The sequence below is a fragment of the Acinonyx jubatus genome, chromosome D3 (assembly GCF_027475565.1).
Source record: "Acinonyx jubatus isolate Ajub_Pintada_27869175 chromosome D3, VMU_Ajub_asm_v1.0, whole genome shotgun sequence".
In the NCBI taxonomy this organism is placed as follows: domain Eukaryota; kingdom Metazoa; phylum Chordata; class Mammalia; order Carnivora; family Felidae; genus Acinonyx; species Acinonyx jubatus.
Window position 1 is genome coordinate 84,441,159 of NC_069392.1, and position 20,353 is coordinate 84,461,511.

Here is a 20,353-nt window from a genome sequence, read left to right on the forward strand (position 1 = left end):
TCTGCCATGGTGTCTCATGAGCATTAAAGCAGAGGGCATTTGCTTTCTACCCAGGAGGCACCCAATGCAAGTTAGGTGGTGGAGTACTGGGGGAGGACCACCCTTTCGGGGGGGGGGGCATTTCCATAAATGTAACTACATTCTCTTGAATGGACCAGCAAGGCCAGAGACACACGGCGTGCAGCGATTTTCTGCTTGATCCCACCTCCACCACCAACTCTGCTATGAAAGGGATGCCTTCGAAAGGTTACCTTCCCAGCCGCCTCAGCATCTTTTCCCTTGAAGCAGTAAAATAAACACAGCCATTCTTACCATTAAATTCTCTAAGTCGGTTACCAGTTGAGAAATGCTGGTTGTGAAGTTAACATTTTAACATTTTAACACAAATTGGCATTAACAGTACCATTTATCCAGATAAGATGTCCAATTTGCTCTTCAGCTCTGGGCTGAAAGCCCCAGGTGGGGGCTGGGGCAGCAAGGATGTACCATGGTTGATGTCTCCTCATTGGAGGGCCCAAAGGGCTCCGTGACCCCCCAAACCATCTTCTGTCCTCTCACTACAACTTGATCCAGTGGGACACTACAAAGTCTGAGAAGTTGGGCAGATATTAGACCTCACCACCTTTCAAGTCCTCGCCTGTAAAATCAAGGTTATGTCCACATCCAAGTGTGCAGTGGGGTTAAATGAGAAGATATCGGCCAAATTCCTCACAGACAGCAAGCGATCAGCAAAGAGAAGAAATTAGTATATACACAAAGCATGTGGTTCGGGGCGCCTGGGTGGCTCCGTTGGTTGGTTAAGCGTCTGACTTCCGCTCAGGTCATGATATCAAAGCTTGTGAGTTCGAGCCCCGCGTTGGGCTCTGTGCTGACAGCTCAGAGCCTGGAGCCTGCTTCCAGTTCTGTGTCTCCCTCTCTCTCTGCCCCTCCCCTGCTGCACTCTGTCTGTCTCTCTCAAAAATAGACAAACATTAAAAAAAATTTTTTTTAAAGAAAGCATGTGGTTCAATTCCTTTATCCTTTTGAAGTTCTTACAACCTATTATACAAATTGGGATTTCTGGATTCCAAGTCCAACCTTGTATTGTTAGGTAGATCATCAACTCTCTCTTTATATTACACATGCGTGCAATACTTGTAGGTCCTGATATGATGTTAATAAAATGCACACGGAAGACTTTAAGTACATATAAGGTTAACTTTGAAATACGGCTACTATATTTTTTAAATTCACTATCATTTTTAGTTTAAAAAAAATGAAGGGACGCCTGGGTGGCTCAGTCGGTTAAGGGTCCGACTCTTGATTTCAGCTTAGGTCATGAATCTCATGATTCATGAGTTCAAGCCCCGTGTTGAGCTCCATGCTGATGGCCTGCTCGGGATTCTCTCTCTCTCTGCCCTTCCCCTGCTTGTGCTTCTCTCTCTCTCTCTCTCTCTCCCTCATTCTCTCTCATTCTCTCTCTCCCTCCCTGTCTCTCTCTCTCAAAAAAAATAAACATTAAAAAAAAAAAAAAAAAAAGGAAACCATCATGAAGAATTCAACCAGGTGGATTCTTCAACCAGGTGGAAGAATTCAACTTTCTTTCACCAGTGATTGACTGAGAATCCTAGCATTATGTTTGAAAAAGCCCGAGAAGGCAAAGACCTGTCTTTTCCTAACCTCGCAAAAATAACAGGAGCGATCTGGATGATAAAAGTGGGAAAGTATTGCCAAAACTGTTCACACATGACAGACACTAAGAACCCTATCTTGGTCTGGCAATCACAACTTAGTTCTCCACATCTGAGCTCTAGCCTCTGTCCTCAACTTTCAGAAGAGGCCAAACTGGCAGTTGGTGTTTTTCTTTTCAAATTACTATTCTATATATTTAAGGCACGCGACACAGTGATTAGATGAACATATATGAACAGCATGCAGCGACTGCTATAATCAAACTAATTTACGTATCTTCTCACACAGTTACCATTTTCTGTGGTGAGAGCACCTGAAATCTACTGTCTTAGGAAATGTCCAGTATTCAGTCCAATATTATTAACTGCCATCTTCATGGGCGCCTTAGATCTCTAGGTGGAGTTGTCCTACGTACCTGCAACTTCGTATCCTCTGACAACTGCTCCCTATTTCCCCACCTCCCCGTGCTTGGTGACCATTGTTCTACCTTTTTCTTCTTTAATGTTTATTTACTTTTGAGAGCGAGAGAGAGAGAGAGAGAGAGAGAGCAGGGGAGGGGCAGAGAGAGAGAGGGAGAGACAGAGGATCCGAAGCAGGCTCTGTGCCGACAGCAGTGAGCCCAATGTGGGGCTCGAACTCACAAACCCTGAGATCACGACCTGAGCTGAAGTCAGACACTTAACCGATTGAGCCACCCGGGCGCCTCTAGTCTACCTGTTTTGCATTGATTATTCCTTGACAGAAATTGGAATACCTGATCTGGGACCCGAACTGCAAAAGCTTGCCACACACAGAGTGGGGGGATCCCATCTCGTTCTGGCCTCGGTGGCTCCAGCCGGGTACCCAGTAGCTCCCTTTCCTTTAAGAGTAGAGCTACTCCAACTCTCTCATTGCACGGCTAATCAAAAGTGGTGGATGCACTAAAAACTGGCCGGCAGGACTTCACACCTGACTGCTAAGCGAATGACTTCAGTGGCAAGTCTTTCACTAAAGAGATTTTGCTAATAGACACTCTGTAAGCTTCACTCGTGCACACAAAACCATTTTTAAGCTTAGCTACAGCTACAGAGAAAAAAAACTATCACATGGGAAATTTTCTTACCTTCCGACCATTTGCTATCCCTTACACAATATCATAAATTGTTCTTTTGTAATATGCATCCCTTAAAAAGAAAGCACTCTAGTAGATGTCACATAATGTGTTCTGCTGAATGTCCACTTGGGATATAATTTTAGAGACCCCAGACAAGAAACACACAGTTCCAAACTATTTCCTTCCCTAGACTATTGCTGGCATCTGAAAATTTCATAGTTATTTTGTATCAAAAACACAGGAAATAATCATAGTTACAATAATAATACCTACCATTCCCTGACTACCATAGGCCAAGTTCTTTAACCATATGAACTCTAAGGCATTCAACAAAGAGAATGGTATTAGTAACTCAGTTTGCTATTCAGAAGCCTGAGATTCAGAGGGATCGAACAGCTAACATAAGGTCATAGAGAAAGCAAAGGCTATGAAACCCACGTTTTTCTCATATAGCACACCCAATCCATGTGGCTATTACTCAAAGGATCAACTCACCATGCACCAAGCCACAGACCCTGACAGACACAGCAGAAAATATCCAAGAGATTGATCAATTCTTTCTGAAATGACACTTCACAATTTCTGACGGGTCCTCTCTTGTGGAATTTGCATGAAGCTCAAAATGACACCAGCGTATGAACTCTGCTCAGATTCACTAACAAGTCTAGATTTGGTGTTACAGAAAGGGTTTGAAGCCAGCTCGGAGTGCCTGGTGGAAGGAAGCCGCATCCCATTGCTGGAAAGAAGTGCAGAAGGGGAGGTGCCCGGCTGCCGAACCCAAACGTTGCCAACATCAGTTAAATCTAGGCTTGAGTCATGGCTGAGACAGTACAAAACCTGAGCTTTTCCCCGAATACACCCAAATCTGTGAGGTTTTATTCTACTCAGAAATGATAGCACATGAACAAAGATGAAATTAATTCACAGAATTTCTTCAAAGCAATGATATCATAAGATCTAGAAGTGAAATTGGAAAATACCATGAAAACATGATAAAGCATTTCATAGCTTCTGCTTGGGCTTTACGAATCAAATGCTGTAGATGGGTAAACAGGTAAATAAAATGCCCACTTACCTGATGCAACCACCCGGATCACCTTTTCCCAATGGCCATATGGGAAAGTATGAAGTAAACAGGAGTAGTAGCCAACATCAGCCTCAGAGACATTATGGAAGGTCAGGGTCATATCATTAGGAGCCATGGTAGAATTTAAGAAGTAAACCCTATCAGCATAGGGTGTCCTTATAATCACACCATAGGCAGGGCTGAATATGGCTATGGACTCTCTGTCCGTGGTATTGATCTTGAACCACTCCATCTGGGTTAAGGTGTCCAGTGATGAGTACACGCATTCTAGACTCATATTCTCAGCCAGTTTAACAGTCGTGTCCCAGAACATCTCTTCACATAGAGCTGAAACACACAACATCACATTTATTCAGTTAGGCTTGATGATTAAAACACCAAATAGATCCCTAAAGCTTATTCTAAGCTTTCTAAGACCTAGCAAGATAGCAAATGGCTAACAGTTTCTAAAGGTTAACAGTTTCTAACTTAGTCTAAAAAGGTTTCCACCACTGGTAAGAGGTATTTGTAACTTGTAGGTTTCCTGAACCAAGTGAGAAATTATCTGAGCCGAATAAAGAGCATTATGAATTCTAAACATGTCATGCTATAAGACTAAAAAAGAAGTAAATTTTTTAAATGAAGACATTATCTTTACCTCTGTATATGTGAACAATAGCCAAGAAGAAAGCAAGGTAATCCATCTCTGGAAACCGTTTGGGAGACTGGTCTATTAAAAAAAAAGACAATTTTTATAATGTTACATGCAGAGGCCCAGCACGATACACTGCTTCCTTCCTCTCAGATATTATCACTAGTGTCTTCTTTTTCTGAAGTGTAACACAGGAAAAAGGTCTTAGCTTCAAAGTCAGGTTTGCTCTCGCACAAGGGATGAGCAGATTTGAATCACTTCTCTCTCGGGGAAATAGCTTATTTTCAAGCTTTTAATTTCTACAAAGATTCATTCATTGAACAAATCAGAGAGTGGCTGAGGGCTTTCTCTTTGCCAAACTCTGCTCTAGGCAATAAGGATACAATAGTAAATTAAAAAAAAAAAAAAGTCCTTGCCATCATGGAACTTACATTCTAGTGGGAGGAGACAGAAACTGAAATAAAAAAGTAGAATATGTAAGTTATAGGTGGCTAGTGCATGAGGGAAAACAAAGCAGGAAAGTGGGGATAAGGCAAGGCGGGTGGGAGTGTTACCCTTTTAGACAGGAAGGCCCAGGAAGTCTTTACTGAGAACTTGACATTGGAGCAGAGACTGAGGGCAGGGGGAGGGGCCTCGGGCTCCAGAGGCTAGAAGGCTCCACCCATGTGGACTGCTGCTGGGTTTGGCCTTCCCTTCACTTCTACCTCTTCTTTGACCTCAGGCATTTGCTTTGGAGGTGATGAAGGGACCACGGAAGGCCCTAAAGATACAAAAGTATCGTGGCTCAGGAGAGACACAAATCTACCACTGTGGGAGTTTTTTTTAACTTTTTATTTTCAAATCGTTATAGAGTCACAGTAATTTGCAAAGATAGTACAGAGAGGATCCAGGTAGGCTTGACTTGGGGATCCAAGTTTTCCCCAAGGGTTACATCTTATAGAATTCTGTACAATATCAAAATGTGATTGAGTTTTTAAGTTCATCATTGTTCCCTTCCCTTTCATGTAAAATATCAGTTTGGTTTCTTAAGAACTTGTTAGGAACCTATCACCATGTCAGTATCAAAAAAAATGCATTATTGCCTCTATAATGAGAGGAATTATATGAATGCATTTGGCCCCTGATGAGGGTCAAAATAGAAGGTGGGTAAGAATTGGCAAGAAGGGGGAGCATGAATCACTAAAGACCATGTTGCCTAAGGTCAACTCTGAACCTCTGGATTCAGTCCCAAAGTCTATCAGTAGGTGTCCACTGCTCAGCATGAGTATCTCACGTGGGAACTTTTTCAAGAAGCAAGAAATCAGCAGCACAAAACTCTGCTGAATACATATAGTACTGTGTACTGCCACCTTATATTTACATAGCGTTCTATTTCCCAAAACCTTTCACATCTACTGTATTATTTGCACCCATAACAGCTGTGCGATGAAGTCAGATGAGGTATCTCTGTTTTGCAAGTAATTAAAAAAAAGAGAAACCAATCTGTCCAAAATATTAGTGAGCTGTGACAGGTACCCTGCTTAGACCCTGGAAATGCAAGTATGAGAAAGACTTAGTGTCTGCCCTCAAGTCACACAGTAATATATTGGCTCAGACAGATTGCAGAGGTAGTCTATTATAATAAAACCTGATAATTCTATAGAAGTCAAATTTGAACAAGTTTTATGACAGCCCAGAGAGGGAACAATTCATTCTAATAGATTCAGAAAGGTTTCATAGGAAAAAAAAACAAAAAAAGCACCAGTTCTGGGCTTTCCAACCTCACACTTTACAAGTAGAGAAGGAGGAGAAGGAGATAAAGGTGTGACAACATAGGACATTTTCAGGAAATGGTGTGACTGTGGTCTAGGGGGTGGGAAAGGGACAAAACCTATGTCAGGTCTAGATTGAACATATCTTGGACACCCAGGGAGGAGTTCAAACTTGGCCATCAGAAGCCACGGCATCCAGCTTGCATCTGTAACTCCAGCACCAAGCACAGTCCCTGAGACGCATGTCTAAGGCATAAATAATCACAACTCTGACAGCAACACAGAGTTACTAAATATCTCGTAGAGGGAAGTGATGTGGACAGTTTTGCATTTTTGAAAGATAGCCCGGATGCCTGTGGAGAATGGATTGAGATGGCAAGAGCATTGAGGATTTATATCTGAGTCAAGAAAATTAATTCCATCTATCAAATATTAATTACAGAACTTCCTCTTGATAGGTACTGACAGAAAATAAAGCTATAAAACCTAAGTTAGACCCAGTCCCGAGAATTCCCGAAGCCCTCAAGAAAGTGTCCTCCTAACTGCTCCCCTCTTGCACCCACCAAGTGCTGCCATAGGCCTGTGTCCCTTCACACACACACACACAGTACCTAGAATGATCTCGCGACAGACACTGCATGGTCTATCCCGTTCAAAATACTTAGTATCTCTTACTATTAATAACGTGAAAAGACAACCTAAAGAATGGGAAAAAAATTCTGCAAATCATACTTCTGATGAGGGTCTAGGATCCAGAATATATAAAAGACTCTTACAACTCAACAACAAAAAGACAAAGAACCCAATTTAAGAACAGGCAAAAACTTGAATACACATTTCTCCAAAGAGGATACAAAAGCGGACGACAAACACATGAAAAGATGCTCAGCGTCACAAGTCATTAGAAAAATGCAGATGAAAACCGCAGAGATACCACATTCCACCCACTAGGATGGTTATAATCAAAACTAAGGAAAATAATAGTGTCGACAAGGATGTAGAGCTGTGAGCTCCCTGTGCACAGCTGGTAGGCATGTAAAATGGCGCAGCTGCCGTGGAAAACAGTTTGGCTGTTCCTCAAAAAGTTAAAACACAATAACCGTACGACCCAGCAATTTCACGCCTGGGTTTATGCCCCCCAAAAAACAGAAAACAAGTACTCAAATACTTGTACACCAAACTTCATAGCAACTCTATTCACAAAAGCCGGAAAGTGGAAACAACCCAAATGTCCCTCAACAGAAGAATGGATAAACTAATTGTGGTATATCCACACAATGGAATATTACCCAGTCATGAAAAGGAATGAAATACTGACTCCTGTTGTGACATGAATGAACCTTAAGAACATCATGCTAAGTGAAAGAAGGCAGATACAAAGAGGCTCAAATTATAAGATTACATTTATATAAAATACCCAGAATAGGTAGATTTGTAAAGAAAGAAACCAGATTGATGACTGTCTGGGGCTTAAAGGAGAGGAAATGGGGAGTGACGGCGTAAGGTATGGGGTTTTCTTCAGGGATGATAAAAATGTGTTAGAACTTGATAAAGACAGTATTTGCAGCACATGGTGAATGTACTAAATGCCACTCAATTGTGCCCTTAAATTTTATGTTGTACGGATTTCACTTCAATAAGAACAGCAAGAATCCAGATTCACCTCAGGTCTTTCCAGTTACAGAAACCACCACATTTTGCTGTTGGCCTTGCATTCATTGATATCACGTGGCCCCTCAACCACCCTGGGCCACAAACGTACACTGAGCCTCACGGGACATGCTGAGAATAGAGCCCTGTCGCACACCTGTGCCACAACTTTCCAACAGGTGGAAACAAATGGTACAGAATGCAGTCCAGTTGTCAGATACGTGATTTATGATGTAAGGAATCACTAAGTGCTTATTAACCAAATGTCAAAACATTATTTGTATTAATGCTATCTATATACATATACACATACATACATGGTGTGTGTGTGGTCAGGATTGGGTAAGGTTAGTACAGGAGCAGGTAGAGAGGTAAGAGGGACAAAGGGACACAGCAGATGTGTGCAACAACCTACTGACCGGGGATCCTACGAGACATTAGATGTAACATAGCATCATCCACCCTCACGGGCTCCTACAACCCTCAGTGAATTCCACCCCCACCCACCCCCTGCCCCCTGGCAGCAAAGAATCAGGGCTTTGGGAGCATTAGGAGAAAAGGGGGATGAACTGACAATAGCCTGCAGTAACCCCTTCGTTCCCAAGGCGTCCAAAGCCAACTTGGTCAAGAGGCGGAGAGAGCGGACGGGCGCTTGCACTCTGAGGTGACTAAAGTCGGGGGGCCCGGAGGCTACGGATCCGAATGAAAGGCGCAGAAAGACCTGTGGCCGAGTTTGGCCGTTACAAGCTGGCTAAGGACGAGCCCTATTAATCAGCATCTAACCAAAGACAAATAGAGACCGTGCTTGAGCTATTTTTGTGGTGTAGCGAGCCATTTTTTGCATGATTTATGAAGGAATTTTGGCTTGAGGTTTTCTTTCTAATAGAGCTGTTCTGTATAAAAGAGCTTCATCCTCAAGGAAGTCATTAATCAAAATATTACCAGATTCCTCCCCTGTCGCACATGTCCCAGCTAACCACATAAGTATGAGTTCATCTCACAAGTCCGCCTTCCACTGCATGCTCCTGTGTGACCCGGGCGGGGTGACCACCTTCAGATAATGTGGTTTCCTCCTCTCAGGCTGTCGACACGGGCAGATGCTTCTCTGTCTCCACAGCCTCGTTGCTTCCGCCATCTGCAGTATGTTCTGCTTTCGCCGACGTCTGTGCCTTTTCTGATCGTTGGGAGGATTCTAGTCTCTCCTCAACTCCCCACGCAGGTAACCCACCCCATCTCCTGCAGGAACACCTGACGTGGGTGGCGGGGAAGCCGCTCCCCTCTGCTGTCGTTCCACACTTGCTTGGACACCTACTGACAATGCTGGAGAGCAAGGGGTCTGCCCAACACAAAGCCTGTGCCAGACTTTGAGAAGAAGGGACTGAGGCTCAGAAGAGTTTTTGAGCATGTGGGGTCCTTTGTTCCCTCCCTTTTGTTCCCGGATGTGAGGTTTGTGCGTCTCTGGCTGAGATGTTGGGATGTTCTTGTTGTCGGGAGGCCCAGAGTGCCGACAAGATTTCGACAGGAGTGTTATAGTCTAGGGCTCCGCTCCCTGCCTCAAAGCATCTCCGTAAGAGAATCTTTCCAACAAGGGACGCGTGGCTTCCTCAGCCCACCATGCCCTTAGGACTTCGGCAAGTCACAGAGCCGCCCCAGGAGTTAGTCACTGTCGAGGGACTGTTTGTTAAGGACTCACTTCCATTCAAAGCAGAGACCTCAGGTTGCCTTCAGTAGAGACCCTCCAGGGCAGGGTTCTACCGACTATGGCTCAGGGGCTGAGTCCAGCCTACTGTCTGACCTTTATCAATAGTCTGGTTGGACTTGGCCTTGCTCACTTGCTTACACATCGTCCATGGCCGTTTTTGCGCTCTGATGAGTAGCTGCAAAGAGACCGCATGGCCTACGAAGCTGAAAATAGTAACTATGTGACCCTTGACGGAACAAGTTCACCAACCCCTACCGAGGGTAATAAATACTTAGAGAGCAGCATTGATTGCTTAAGCTCATCCTTGCTTAGTCTTGCTTGAAGGAAGGAAGGTTAAGCCCAATGGTGCAGACATTGGTAAAAGTAGCTCAATTTTCTGATTCTCAAGAACCATGCTATCAGAACCTACTACAAATACAATTCTTCTAGAAACACACTGAGAGAAAGGACCTCAATGACACCCTTGTCCTGCACTGTGCCCATCATTGAATTTACAGGTTCATGGAGCATCAGCCATCCAGCCAATTACAGCTTTTTCTGTAGCTCCTTTCCTGCCGAAGCTACTTACATCATGTCACCCACGGCCTCCCTTCTGCTGCACAAGATTAACCTTGAAAGTGTGAACTCGGCCACAGCGACTCTTGTTTCTAGGAGGTTACTTACCTTGAGATGTGAGTTCTGCTCGCTCTGACTCTCCTTTCCCGATGTGTCTCTGGTTAAGGGCTTCCTGTTTGCCGTGCCCTCCTTGCCTCGCCCCTGCTCTCCACTGGCAGTCTGCTGCTCTCCTCGCGTGGTGGGCACTGGAGAAACAGCTGGGGCTCTGCCCCTGGGCCCAGAGCTCTTGGCCTCTTCTCTCCGCCAAAGCTCCTTCAGGTGAGGCTGAAGCAAAGCATTAATTATCTCACCAAGCAGTGCTTTTTGAAGGATTAAAACTAGCCAAGAAGTGCACCTGCTTCCAGAAGCATCTTTACCATTGCAGCTCCTCAGGTTGACTCCACACTCGGGTGGAGTTCTGTCCTTCTCCTCCCCACCCCCCTAAAATTCTACCGTGGGGAACGATGTGTTTCTCATCCTCTGTTCTAACCTGAAACTACACACGAAAACTTTCAGTTAATTACTTTGCCTTTTCTTCCCCATTTGTTTTCCTGCCAATCAAAGCACTTCATATTCAGAAGCCTCTGAAGTGCAGGAGGCTTCTTATCGCTGCCCCTATCTAGGTGTGTTTCCATCCTACCTTCTAGATACTCTTTTTGGTTTTGTGTTTGAATCTCCCACTCTGACACAGAAACCGCACAAGTTGGCATTTGCTAACAACTCTTCCTGCAAGTTTAACAGCTTCTCTGTCTTCAAAATGCAGTTGGTTCTACGTTGTTCCAGAGGGAAACGGGGTGAGTTTTATTTGCTCTTCTGATTTGCTAAGTGATGGAGATTTCCTGTTGGTTAAACCACCACGAGGGACTGTGGTTGGACTGGAGTTCGTGTAATTCCCAGAAATACTGGGCAGGGAGGCTGGCATCTGCAGAGGAAAAGGCACTCCTGGGGGCCAGCCAGCCCCGCACGTCTCCCTGTGCATCACACATGCAGGGCTGGCCTCTTCTGTGGACCACACGCCTGTCTGAAAGCATGGAAGAAGAAAATACAGCTGCCTGTCATTGTACAAATGATTTTTGAGCGTGTACTGTGGGACAGACGAGTCCCTCTAAAACACCCGACTCGTGTCACTCTCTTGGATACCTCACCATCCTCAGAAGAATATCCAAACTTCTTACTGACTTACCAGGCTGGATAAGATTGATCTCTATCATCTTTCCAACCTCATGTCTTACACTTCACTCACCCCCATCCTCCACTCCAGACCCACCTAGTGTCGTACATTTTGGGGAACACCTTCTGACAGGGCAGGGGCTTTGCACATGGGGTACCTTTGCTTTGACTTCTCTTACCCCCTCCCACAGGGAGGCCTCAGATCAGACATCCCTTACGGGGTTGCCCATGCCGGGGTAAGTCTTCCTTCTGTGAGTTCACAGATAATCCTTACTGAAGCACTCATCACATCCTTTGTAACTGTCCATTTATTTGCTGCATTTCTTCTGAGAGCCTAATAAGGCCCTTCAAGTTGAGGATGAGGTGTTGTTGAGCCTAAGCATTGAGCCTTGCATGGTGCCTGGCACATATCTGTTAGATCAATATTTGTTGAAAGCAGGTGAAGCAATGGACTCTACCTATGAAATTTCATAGTACGTGGTCTCTACACTGATCACAATCCAGAAGCCATCCTGTTTCCAGTGTGTGGTCTTTTCTTTTGCCTCATCTATTTCTCCAATTAATAAGACAAAAAGAAGCCTTGATCCAAAGGGCACAAAGATGTTCGCAGGACAAACTCAAAGATAAATATTCCTGACTGGGGCCAACTCTTTCTCAAAATGATTCAATGGGCCCTGAACGGAACCTCAAACATATCAGCTAAAACAGTCACTGTCTACCCAAATGATTCACATCACACCGAATGTCAGAGCTCACTGCAACATTGGACGCCACTTACACATATGGGCTTGAAAATTGGTTTTGCCTACACCCAGACATATAAATCCAGATTTATACAGGCTAGGTACTTTTCCTAAATTTCTCTATCTTTTATAATTACTTCCTAATTCATCACCCACGTGCAAACACGCACACACCATCATCATCACCAGCATCATTATCACCATCATCATCCTCACTTTCACCCATATCCCATCATAAAGTTACTGCTATTATTAAGAAAGTAAAAATGGAGGCAGCTTTTCTTGTTTCTCTGTAGGGTCCATCACTTCTGGTTTCTTTATCCTTCTTGGGGCTCTTGGAATTTTGTAATATAAAGAACCTAAGAATTAGCCTTTTATCTGCTCCTGGGGTATATAGGCATCCCAGTATCTTGGCACCAGGAATGCAATATTGCCCTCCTTGATGTGAAGCTACATAATCTTACTGAGCAATTAGGGGAGATGTTAAAAGACCACATGATCAACAATGAATCCCAAAATAAGCAATAAAAACATCCTTGGACAAACGAAACTGCTTATACCTCCAGAGAACAGCTGTCCTAAGTGTTCCAACCAGGAGAACAAATGGAGGTGAAGACAGGGCAAATTTGTGGGACAGAATGAAGATTACCTACCACTCACAGAGATGAACAAAATTCCTCCCTGCAGTGTTTTCTAGTGACCCTTATTAAGGAGCTTTCAACAGTTTAAGAGTAAAAATACTCTTTAACATTACCATTTGTTGACAGAAATAGGAAACACAGCTAAAGTCATCACATCACTGGATGGAGTATTACATTAACTACCTCCTGCCTGTCTGAGGTCACCAGGGCGCCAACTCATTATTCTAACACATGGTAAGTAAAGGGAAAAGCAAGCGTTTATCCTTCTTTTCCTGCACAAATTGCATTTCAGGGCAACCTAAGTTTCTTTTTATAGAAAAATGTCAGCTACTAAGTGGAAAAAACAATAATAGATATTATTTTTAATTGCTATTTTGTCACTCCTATTAAAATAATAGATTGCGACAATTGTTACTGGATACTAAAGCCATTGGGTGAAAAGTTAATGGGAACTTTTTATAATAAAATATACTGCTGATTAATAATACCTGATCAACCCTAACCTCACTAAAGTGGTATAACCAGATAGATAGCAGGGGATTTGGGGATAAAGCAAGAAGAAAACAGCACCACCTGAAAAGATGTCTCACCAAAGCAACTGAACCTGAATCCAGCCCAGCCTCTAGAAGGAGCTAGTAGTGTCTAGGAAATATAGAGAAGAGAAGAATGAGTTAAAAGCACCATGAGGAAGCAAGAGATACTACAGAACAATGTCTTGGGTTCTCAATAAACAAATGGCAATTATGATTAACATAAGAAAATATAACTTAATCCAGCAAATGCCAAAAGGTGCTTGATAGCTTTAAATATCCTTTCCTGATTAAAAACAAAACAAAACAAAGCAAAACTCAGAGCAGTTTTAGAATTTAATTAGCATAATAAGGAAAACTGGTTAGAAACTAATGCCAGAGTTGATGGTAAAAACCCTAGAAGCAGCTCAGTTCAATTCCTAAGTACAAGAATGACCACCATCACTGCCAATATCTAACATTGTCCTGGAAGTTCCAACTGATATTATAGGTTGAAAAAAAAGAATAAGAATTGTAAATACTGAGGAATTATTTTGACTTTATTATTACTTGTAGATGGTCAACCTAGAGAATACAAAAGAATCAAATAAAAACTGATAAAACAGTAAATAAAGGGTCTAGCAAAATCGTTTTATAAGACTCAACAGCTTTATTTTGTCTAGCAAAAAGTACACATATATGTACATATGTGTGTGTGTGTGTGTGTGTGTATATATATATATATATATATATATATATATATATATATGTGCCTCAAGAATACGTAGCAATTATACAAAATCTATATATCATATCTAATGAAGTGACATAAGTCTTGAATAAAAGATAATATATTATGTTCCTGTATAACGAGATCCAATTTGGGGAAAACACATTGAAAAAACAATGTTAATTAACCTGAAGTTTTCTAATCTCTTCCATCTCTGAGTAGGTCACTCTGTGAAAGACTTCATGAGATTCTTGCTGACCCCACTCTACAAGAGATTGTGGAGGCCGTGGAGGCAGTGAGGTGCTTTTCCTCAGCATCTAGCATGGTCTGTGTGTATGAGTGTTCACAGAATAAAGGTGATCTTGATGAGCAAAAGCTTTAAATGCATAAGAGCAAATTGCATTTTTAGCAATAAGAAAAATGAAGCAAGGCACTTTGCATACCAGGTATTAAAATGTATGATAAAGCTTACAATGTTAAAACAAAGTGTTTTATCCTATAAGAATTGATAGTTCGAAAGCAGACCCAAAGAATGACAGATTTTCAGAGGTAGAGATTCGAATGTGACCAGACGAACGAAGAACACTGATGCTGTGAAACGGTGGCTGAATGCATGGTCCTGGCCAAATGCTGGGAAGCTAAGAAAATCTGAGAGAATTTTCCTCTTGGGGCCTTGTTGGGCCAACACCCTCCTCCACACCGCCTCTAACACCCTGTATTTCTCCAGTGGATTAATCACCTGTGGGCCGTGAGTTCATCATGGTCTACACATTGGAAAATCTCCCCACTTTACTTCTCCAATAAGAAGACATTATTGCCATGATTGTAAATGGCAACCACATCAAACCATAAGAAAATGGAAAATAAGGAAAATGTGTTCACCAACATAGATTCTGGGAATTAGGGAGATGCCACTAACAAACCCAGAAACACAACACTCTGCAAGGCATCCCACTGAGCACCTCTAGCCAAAGACCCTGTCACTGGAGAATGTTGGTACTTATTCAACTAGAACAAATGGCATGCTTGCATTTATACAAATGTTAGGAATTAAAGGTGTTGCTGACCTAAAAAATAAATACGGCTTAGTGACCTAATGTGGCCCAGATGGCCGATCTGAATGGAAACCAGGATCCCTTCAATGATTTCAAAACAAGTTTACCTCTACAGGACAGGAGGGAATCTTTTACGTTCCTGTATTTGGCCACATTACAGGAAGACTATCTGTAGAAACCACGTTGCCAGTCTAATACAACCAGGCTTGAAATAAAAAGCAGGAAATCATACATACCACAAATACAGAACTTTTTCATCTGAATTCTCTCCTGCTAAAGAGTGAGCTAGTGAAAGAAGTAATTATATCTGTGGCAGAAAGTCAGCTTGCCCAAGAAGCCAGAGGAAGCCTCATTCAGGAAGAATATCGAGAGTACTACCAAGCAAAGGAAGAGGCCCGTACATACTTATGGAAAAGAAGAAGCCTCACTCTCTTGGATGCTTCAAATAATTACAGAATATAACAGACACTCTTCCTTAAACTGGCTTTGTCTCCTGTGAATGTTTTACCTTCTTTTCAACATTAACATCTAATTTCCTATGTCACCCAGTGTTCTAGTTGATGAGGATTGTGTAGATATTTCATGTATGTGTAAAAATGTTTTCTCATAATTAATTAAAGTTGCATTAAGTAAAGTGTAATTAGGTCACATGGCAAAAGATTTTTCAGCAATGAACAGAGAGTGAATGGTTGCTCTGTAAGTCATGCTGTCAGCCTCTTTCTTATAAACCCGGAGTTAATTGCAGGTTAAAAAAAGAAGTACAGGTTTTCAGCATACGATAACGACGACATTTCAGCTCATCAGAGAAAGAATGGATTGTCTACCAGATGGTGTTAGAGAAACTGACTTACCAGTGGGAAAAGCTGAAGTCAGCTACTTGTAGACTTTGGTCCTTCCCTGGGCTGCACAACCTGTATACACCCGCTTGAGAGGCCTACCGCTTGCATCTGGGTGTAGGACCTATGCTCTGCCAACTACATTTATACCCTAAGAACTCAAATTTGGGGACCTGGGTGGCTCAGTCAGCTAACCATGGGACTCTTGATTTCTGCTCAGGTCATGATCTCACAGTTCATGAGTTCGAGCCCTATGGTTTCTTCCTACTCGTTCGGGGCTGTGCATGAAGCCTGCTTGGGATTCTCCCTTTCTCTCTCTCTCTTCCTTTGTTCTTCCCCTGCTTGTGCGCATGCATCTGTGTGCACATGTGTGCATGTGCGCATACAATTTCTCTCTCTCTTTCTCTCAAAAATAAAAATAAAAATAAAAAGAATTTCAGTCTGAAGCCTGGGGAGTTGCAACAAGAAAGCACCAGGGCTACGAGGTCCATTCTGGCCCGAGGTCTGCAGGCTCGGGGCCCCACCAATCCAGAGCCAGCTGCACACAGTGGAGCGGGTGTGCTGGTGTGCACACTAGCAGGGAACAGGGCTCCAGCCCAAGCATCTGCTGCAGGGATGGAGGTGCTCACCAGGTCTGGTGGGTGGCCCTGGAGGAAGTGTGGTAAGCCCAGGGGCACTCAGCAAGCTTCTCCCCTGCCCCATTCATTCTGTGGCCTGCTCTGAGTCCTATACCCTTTCAGTAAGTTGCTTCCTTCTCAACTTAGAAGAAAGTCCTTGGGGAAGTTACAACTAAGAACCCTGATCAATTTGCTCACCTGTTACAGCAGAATACATTTCAAATCTATTAATAATTTGAATAAGAAAACTATTCTGGGGTGCCTGGGTGGGTCAGTCAGGTGACTGACTCTTGATTTCAGTCATGATCTCGTGGTTCCTGAGTTGAGCCCCATGTCGGTTCTGCACTGAGAGAATGGAGCCTGCTTGGGATTCTCTTTCCCGCTCTCTGCACCTCTCTGGCTTGTGCACTGGCGTTCGCTCTCTCTCTCTCTCTCAAAAATAAATAAATAAATAAATAAATAAATAAATAAATAAATAAATAAGAAAAAGAAAGAAAAATATTCTAAAAAGTAGAGGATATATTTTATAAGCCTGAGGACAGAGATGGATTCTTGAGTTGGACATCACACACATACATATAAAATACATTAAAATACATACATATTAAGGTGTATATATCTTATACCAAAGTCAGGGAAATTTTTTCTACATAAAAATTTACAACTCCGACATGGTAAACATTATACACTAATGAGACACAACAGTAATATTTTCTAAGTGTAAAGTGCTTAAATATCAGTGACCAAGAAAAGCCCACAAATACCTGTAGAAAAACAGGCAATAGACATTAAACATCAATGCACATAAGAGCAGATACAAACAGAAAAATGTAAAAAAGTATTTAATCTCACCAGTTATGATCAACAAACAGTAAAACAATGGCATACTAATTTTTGCACATCACATGTGCAAACATAAATGAAGAGAACGATCGTGACCGTTGTTAACAAGAGTGAGAGGAAACACTGATAGCCAGATGCTGTTGGGTCAGTGTAAATGGGTAAGCATTTTCTATAGGCAAGAGTTAAGCAGCGTATATAAAAAATTTGACTTGTTAAATCCTCTGACCCAGCCAAGCTTCCTCAAGATATTTTTCCTAAGGATGAAAAAATTCAGCCAATCTAGCAAAGATCTGGCTTTTAAATGTATAAGTGTTTATTGTAGCATTATTTTTCTTAATATAAGTTGAGAAACATCAATATTACCATCTCCAGCAGACTGGTCCAATTAATGAACTGTGGTGACTCCATAGGAGGGACACTGCTGCTCTCCCATGGCTATCCAGATCTATATTCCGACATGTAAAATACCTATGGTAACCTAAGTAGAGAACTTTTTTCAACACACATATGCCCATAAAAAGAAGCCAATAAATGAGTCATTCTGAAAAACAGTACCTGGAGTAAGAGCGTGCACCGTGCTTCTCAGCTGGTTTTAGCACCAGCAGGGGCTCAGCGGGCTGAACTCGGGGCTCCTTTGTCTACTGTCCTCTATCTTCCTGCTCCATTTATATCCTTCCCTCTGCTGACGGTCTCAAGGTTTCAAGGCAATAAATACTTACACAAACATTTTCAGGACTCCTGACCTCAAGCATTATAGCCTGCTAACAACCGAGTTCCTCTTTGGGAATCCGTTCTAAGTGACCCCAGGAAGTAGCAGACAGCCATGCTCCGTGGATGGACAAGGACTTGTACGCATCTACTATCTCTGCCCTCCAGCCATCCGGACAGACTCCATTCCTTTCTCCTCTATTTCCTATTTGATAGCGTTCTCTCTGCATTACGGTTAGTGAGAGAGCGTGAGAATTACCCCCATTAACAAAAGAGTATGGGCTTTGCAGAGGACTTGCGTTCAAACCCCAATCCATCCCGGACTAGCTGCGGGGCCCACAGTCACAAGCACGTTGGTGGCAGCACAGACTGCCGAGCCTCAGTGGGACACCCAGACAGGCAAACAAACACCAACCTCGTGTTACAGGGCCAAGTGCACCCCACCCTTAGCGGGGCCCAACTGGGGCCCCTCCAAGACACAAAGTGTTGAAAAGCTTGTTTGGCTTCTTGCACTGTTGGTATCAGCTACATCCAAACTCATTTAAAGGAATTTTTACTTTCCCAAACAGCGCAAAACATATATGTGCCTAAATTAAAATAGATACTTGCTGGATATTTCTGTTGCAAATTTCTAACTTTTCTTATTGTCATGATAGCTGTCCCCGGCATTGCTGGTGCCCCGAGGAAGGTTTTGTCTGTAGTTGGGTAATGTAGCTTATATTTGAGCTGTTTAGTTAGCATTTTCAGCACAATCATTGTCCCCTTAGTTCGTCATCATAGCAGGGTCCTGGATAAGGGAAGGTCTCCTGCCTTGGCCACACAATACACCACAGTTTCTGGAATTGGAACCAGGAACAGATATAGTCTAATGTGGATGGGACTGCACCTCTCAGGCTCCCTGGATGTCTCCAACATACACCTTATCAATAGCTTTCCATTTCACTTTCCAGTGTCTTAGTTTGGATGATAAACTCTATGTTCATCCGGAAAGCCACCCTAGTTGGCTGTGGGTTTAAAGTCTCATGTCCCGGATCGCTTCAGTCTTGGACAAGCTGGTTACCATTGACCCAGCAGTGACCAAGACCACCGAGTGCAAGAGCTCCCAGGTCCTGGGGCTGGGTCTAGCCCACCGTCGCTCCTGGTCAGCTCACTTGGGAAGCTGTGTTGTCTTTTCTACTCAGCCCTCAATCAGGATTACCCTACCCATCAGAAAGCTTCTGACCCTGCTGACTCTCAAAGGGGCAGGGCTAGAGTCGCCATCCACTTCTTCCTGGTCCATGTGGCCTCTTTGGAAGGTTGAAAACCCTGTCCCCGAGGCCACCAGGTTCTGTGAAGGGCAGGCTAGGTAAGCCAGATGGACAGTCCTTCCATTCTTTTACCTCAGAGCAATGGGAACCTCCCCGCTTTATGCATACCCACTCTAAGGAGGTAAGCAGTGATCCTTCTGGAAGCAAAATGATGTCCTGGGGTGGCCCTCTCTTTCATCCTCTAGATAAAGAAGAAGCCATCTCCTTTTTCAAAATGAGCAGATGAACCAGTATATAAATAAATATTTCACATTCCTTCTAAATTGATGCCACTCTGTATGTCAAATTGTGCCTCTTGTTTATTTTTTTTCAGCTTTGTGTCTGTCTCTGGACCTCCCAGCTTGCATGTGAGTTCCTTGAGCGCAAAGACTACCTGGTTCAACTGTTGTGTCCAAGGTGCCCAGCCCTCCTGGTTTGTCCAGGACCAAGCAGTTTCCCAGGACACCAGACTTCCAGTGCTAAGACCAGAACAGTCTCAGGCAAAGCTGGGTATTCATTCAGCCTAGCTGTATCCCCGGTCTGAGGGCAACACCTAGCATGTAGCATGTGTTCAACAAACAACAATCATAACTGTAATCAGATCAACTCTTACTCTGCAAGTTTGTTTTCAGAATTTAAAGAGGGAAGAAAAGTGCCAAGATGGCCATCAGGACCTTGATATTATGAGTGTCCTCCCCACCGGGCTCTCATTCTGACCTGGGAGGAGACAGGATGCTGTGGTTGACCACATGTGCCAGCTCATGTCCTGGTCAAGCAGCACCACAGTCTTCTTCCATATTATCCCTTCTCTTTCAGGGGCTGGAACACCAGGACTGCATCTACCAGACCCATGCCAACGGGATTCCAAGTTCAATTTTGCCAATGAAAGGCACTTGCACGAGATCTGGAAATCAAAAGAGAAGTAGGATTTCATATCTACCCACTGACGTCGCACTGTCTCTAAATTTATGTTTATTGTTATCCTCCGGCAGTGGTGGGCAGGTGTGAGGGCTTTGTAGGCGGGAGGTGTGAAGCA

General features: G+C 43.3%; 1 protein-coding gene across 7 annotated transcripts in view; it reads right to left on the reverse strand.

The window, feature by feature from the left end:
- The window catches only part of CD226 (CD226 molecule), a 110,248-nt gene that overhangs the window by 67,832 nt on the left and 22,063 nt on the right, over window positions 1-20,353 (reverse strand). For 2 of the 7 annotated variants that reach the window (XM_053205992.1, XM_053205994.1), the window contains exons 3-6: window positions 20,035-20,221; window positions 10,249-10,464; window positions 4,489-4,560; window positions 3,840-4,178 (exon numbers count right to left, since the gene is read on the reverse strand). In XM_053205992.1, the coding sequence (XP_053061967.1) occupies window positions 3,840-4,178; window positions 4,489-4,560; window positions 10,249-10,464; window positions 20,035-20,080 (673 nt within the window). In that variant the 5' untranslated portion in view covers window positions 20,081-20,221. The other 5 variants (XM_053205997.1, XM_053205995.1, XM_053205996.1 and 2 more) reach the window with 5 other exon arrangements.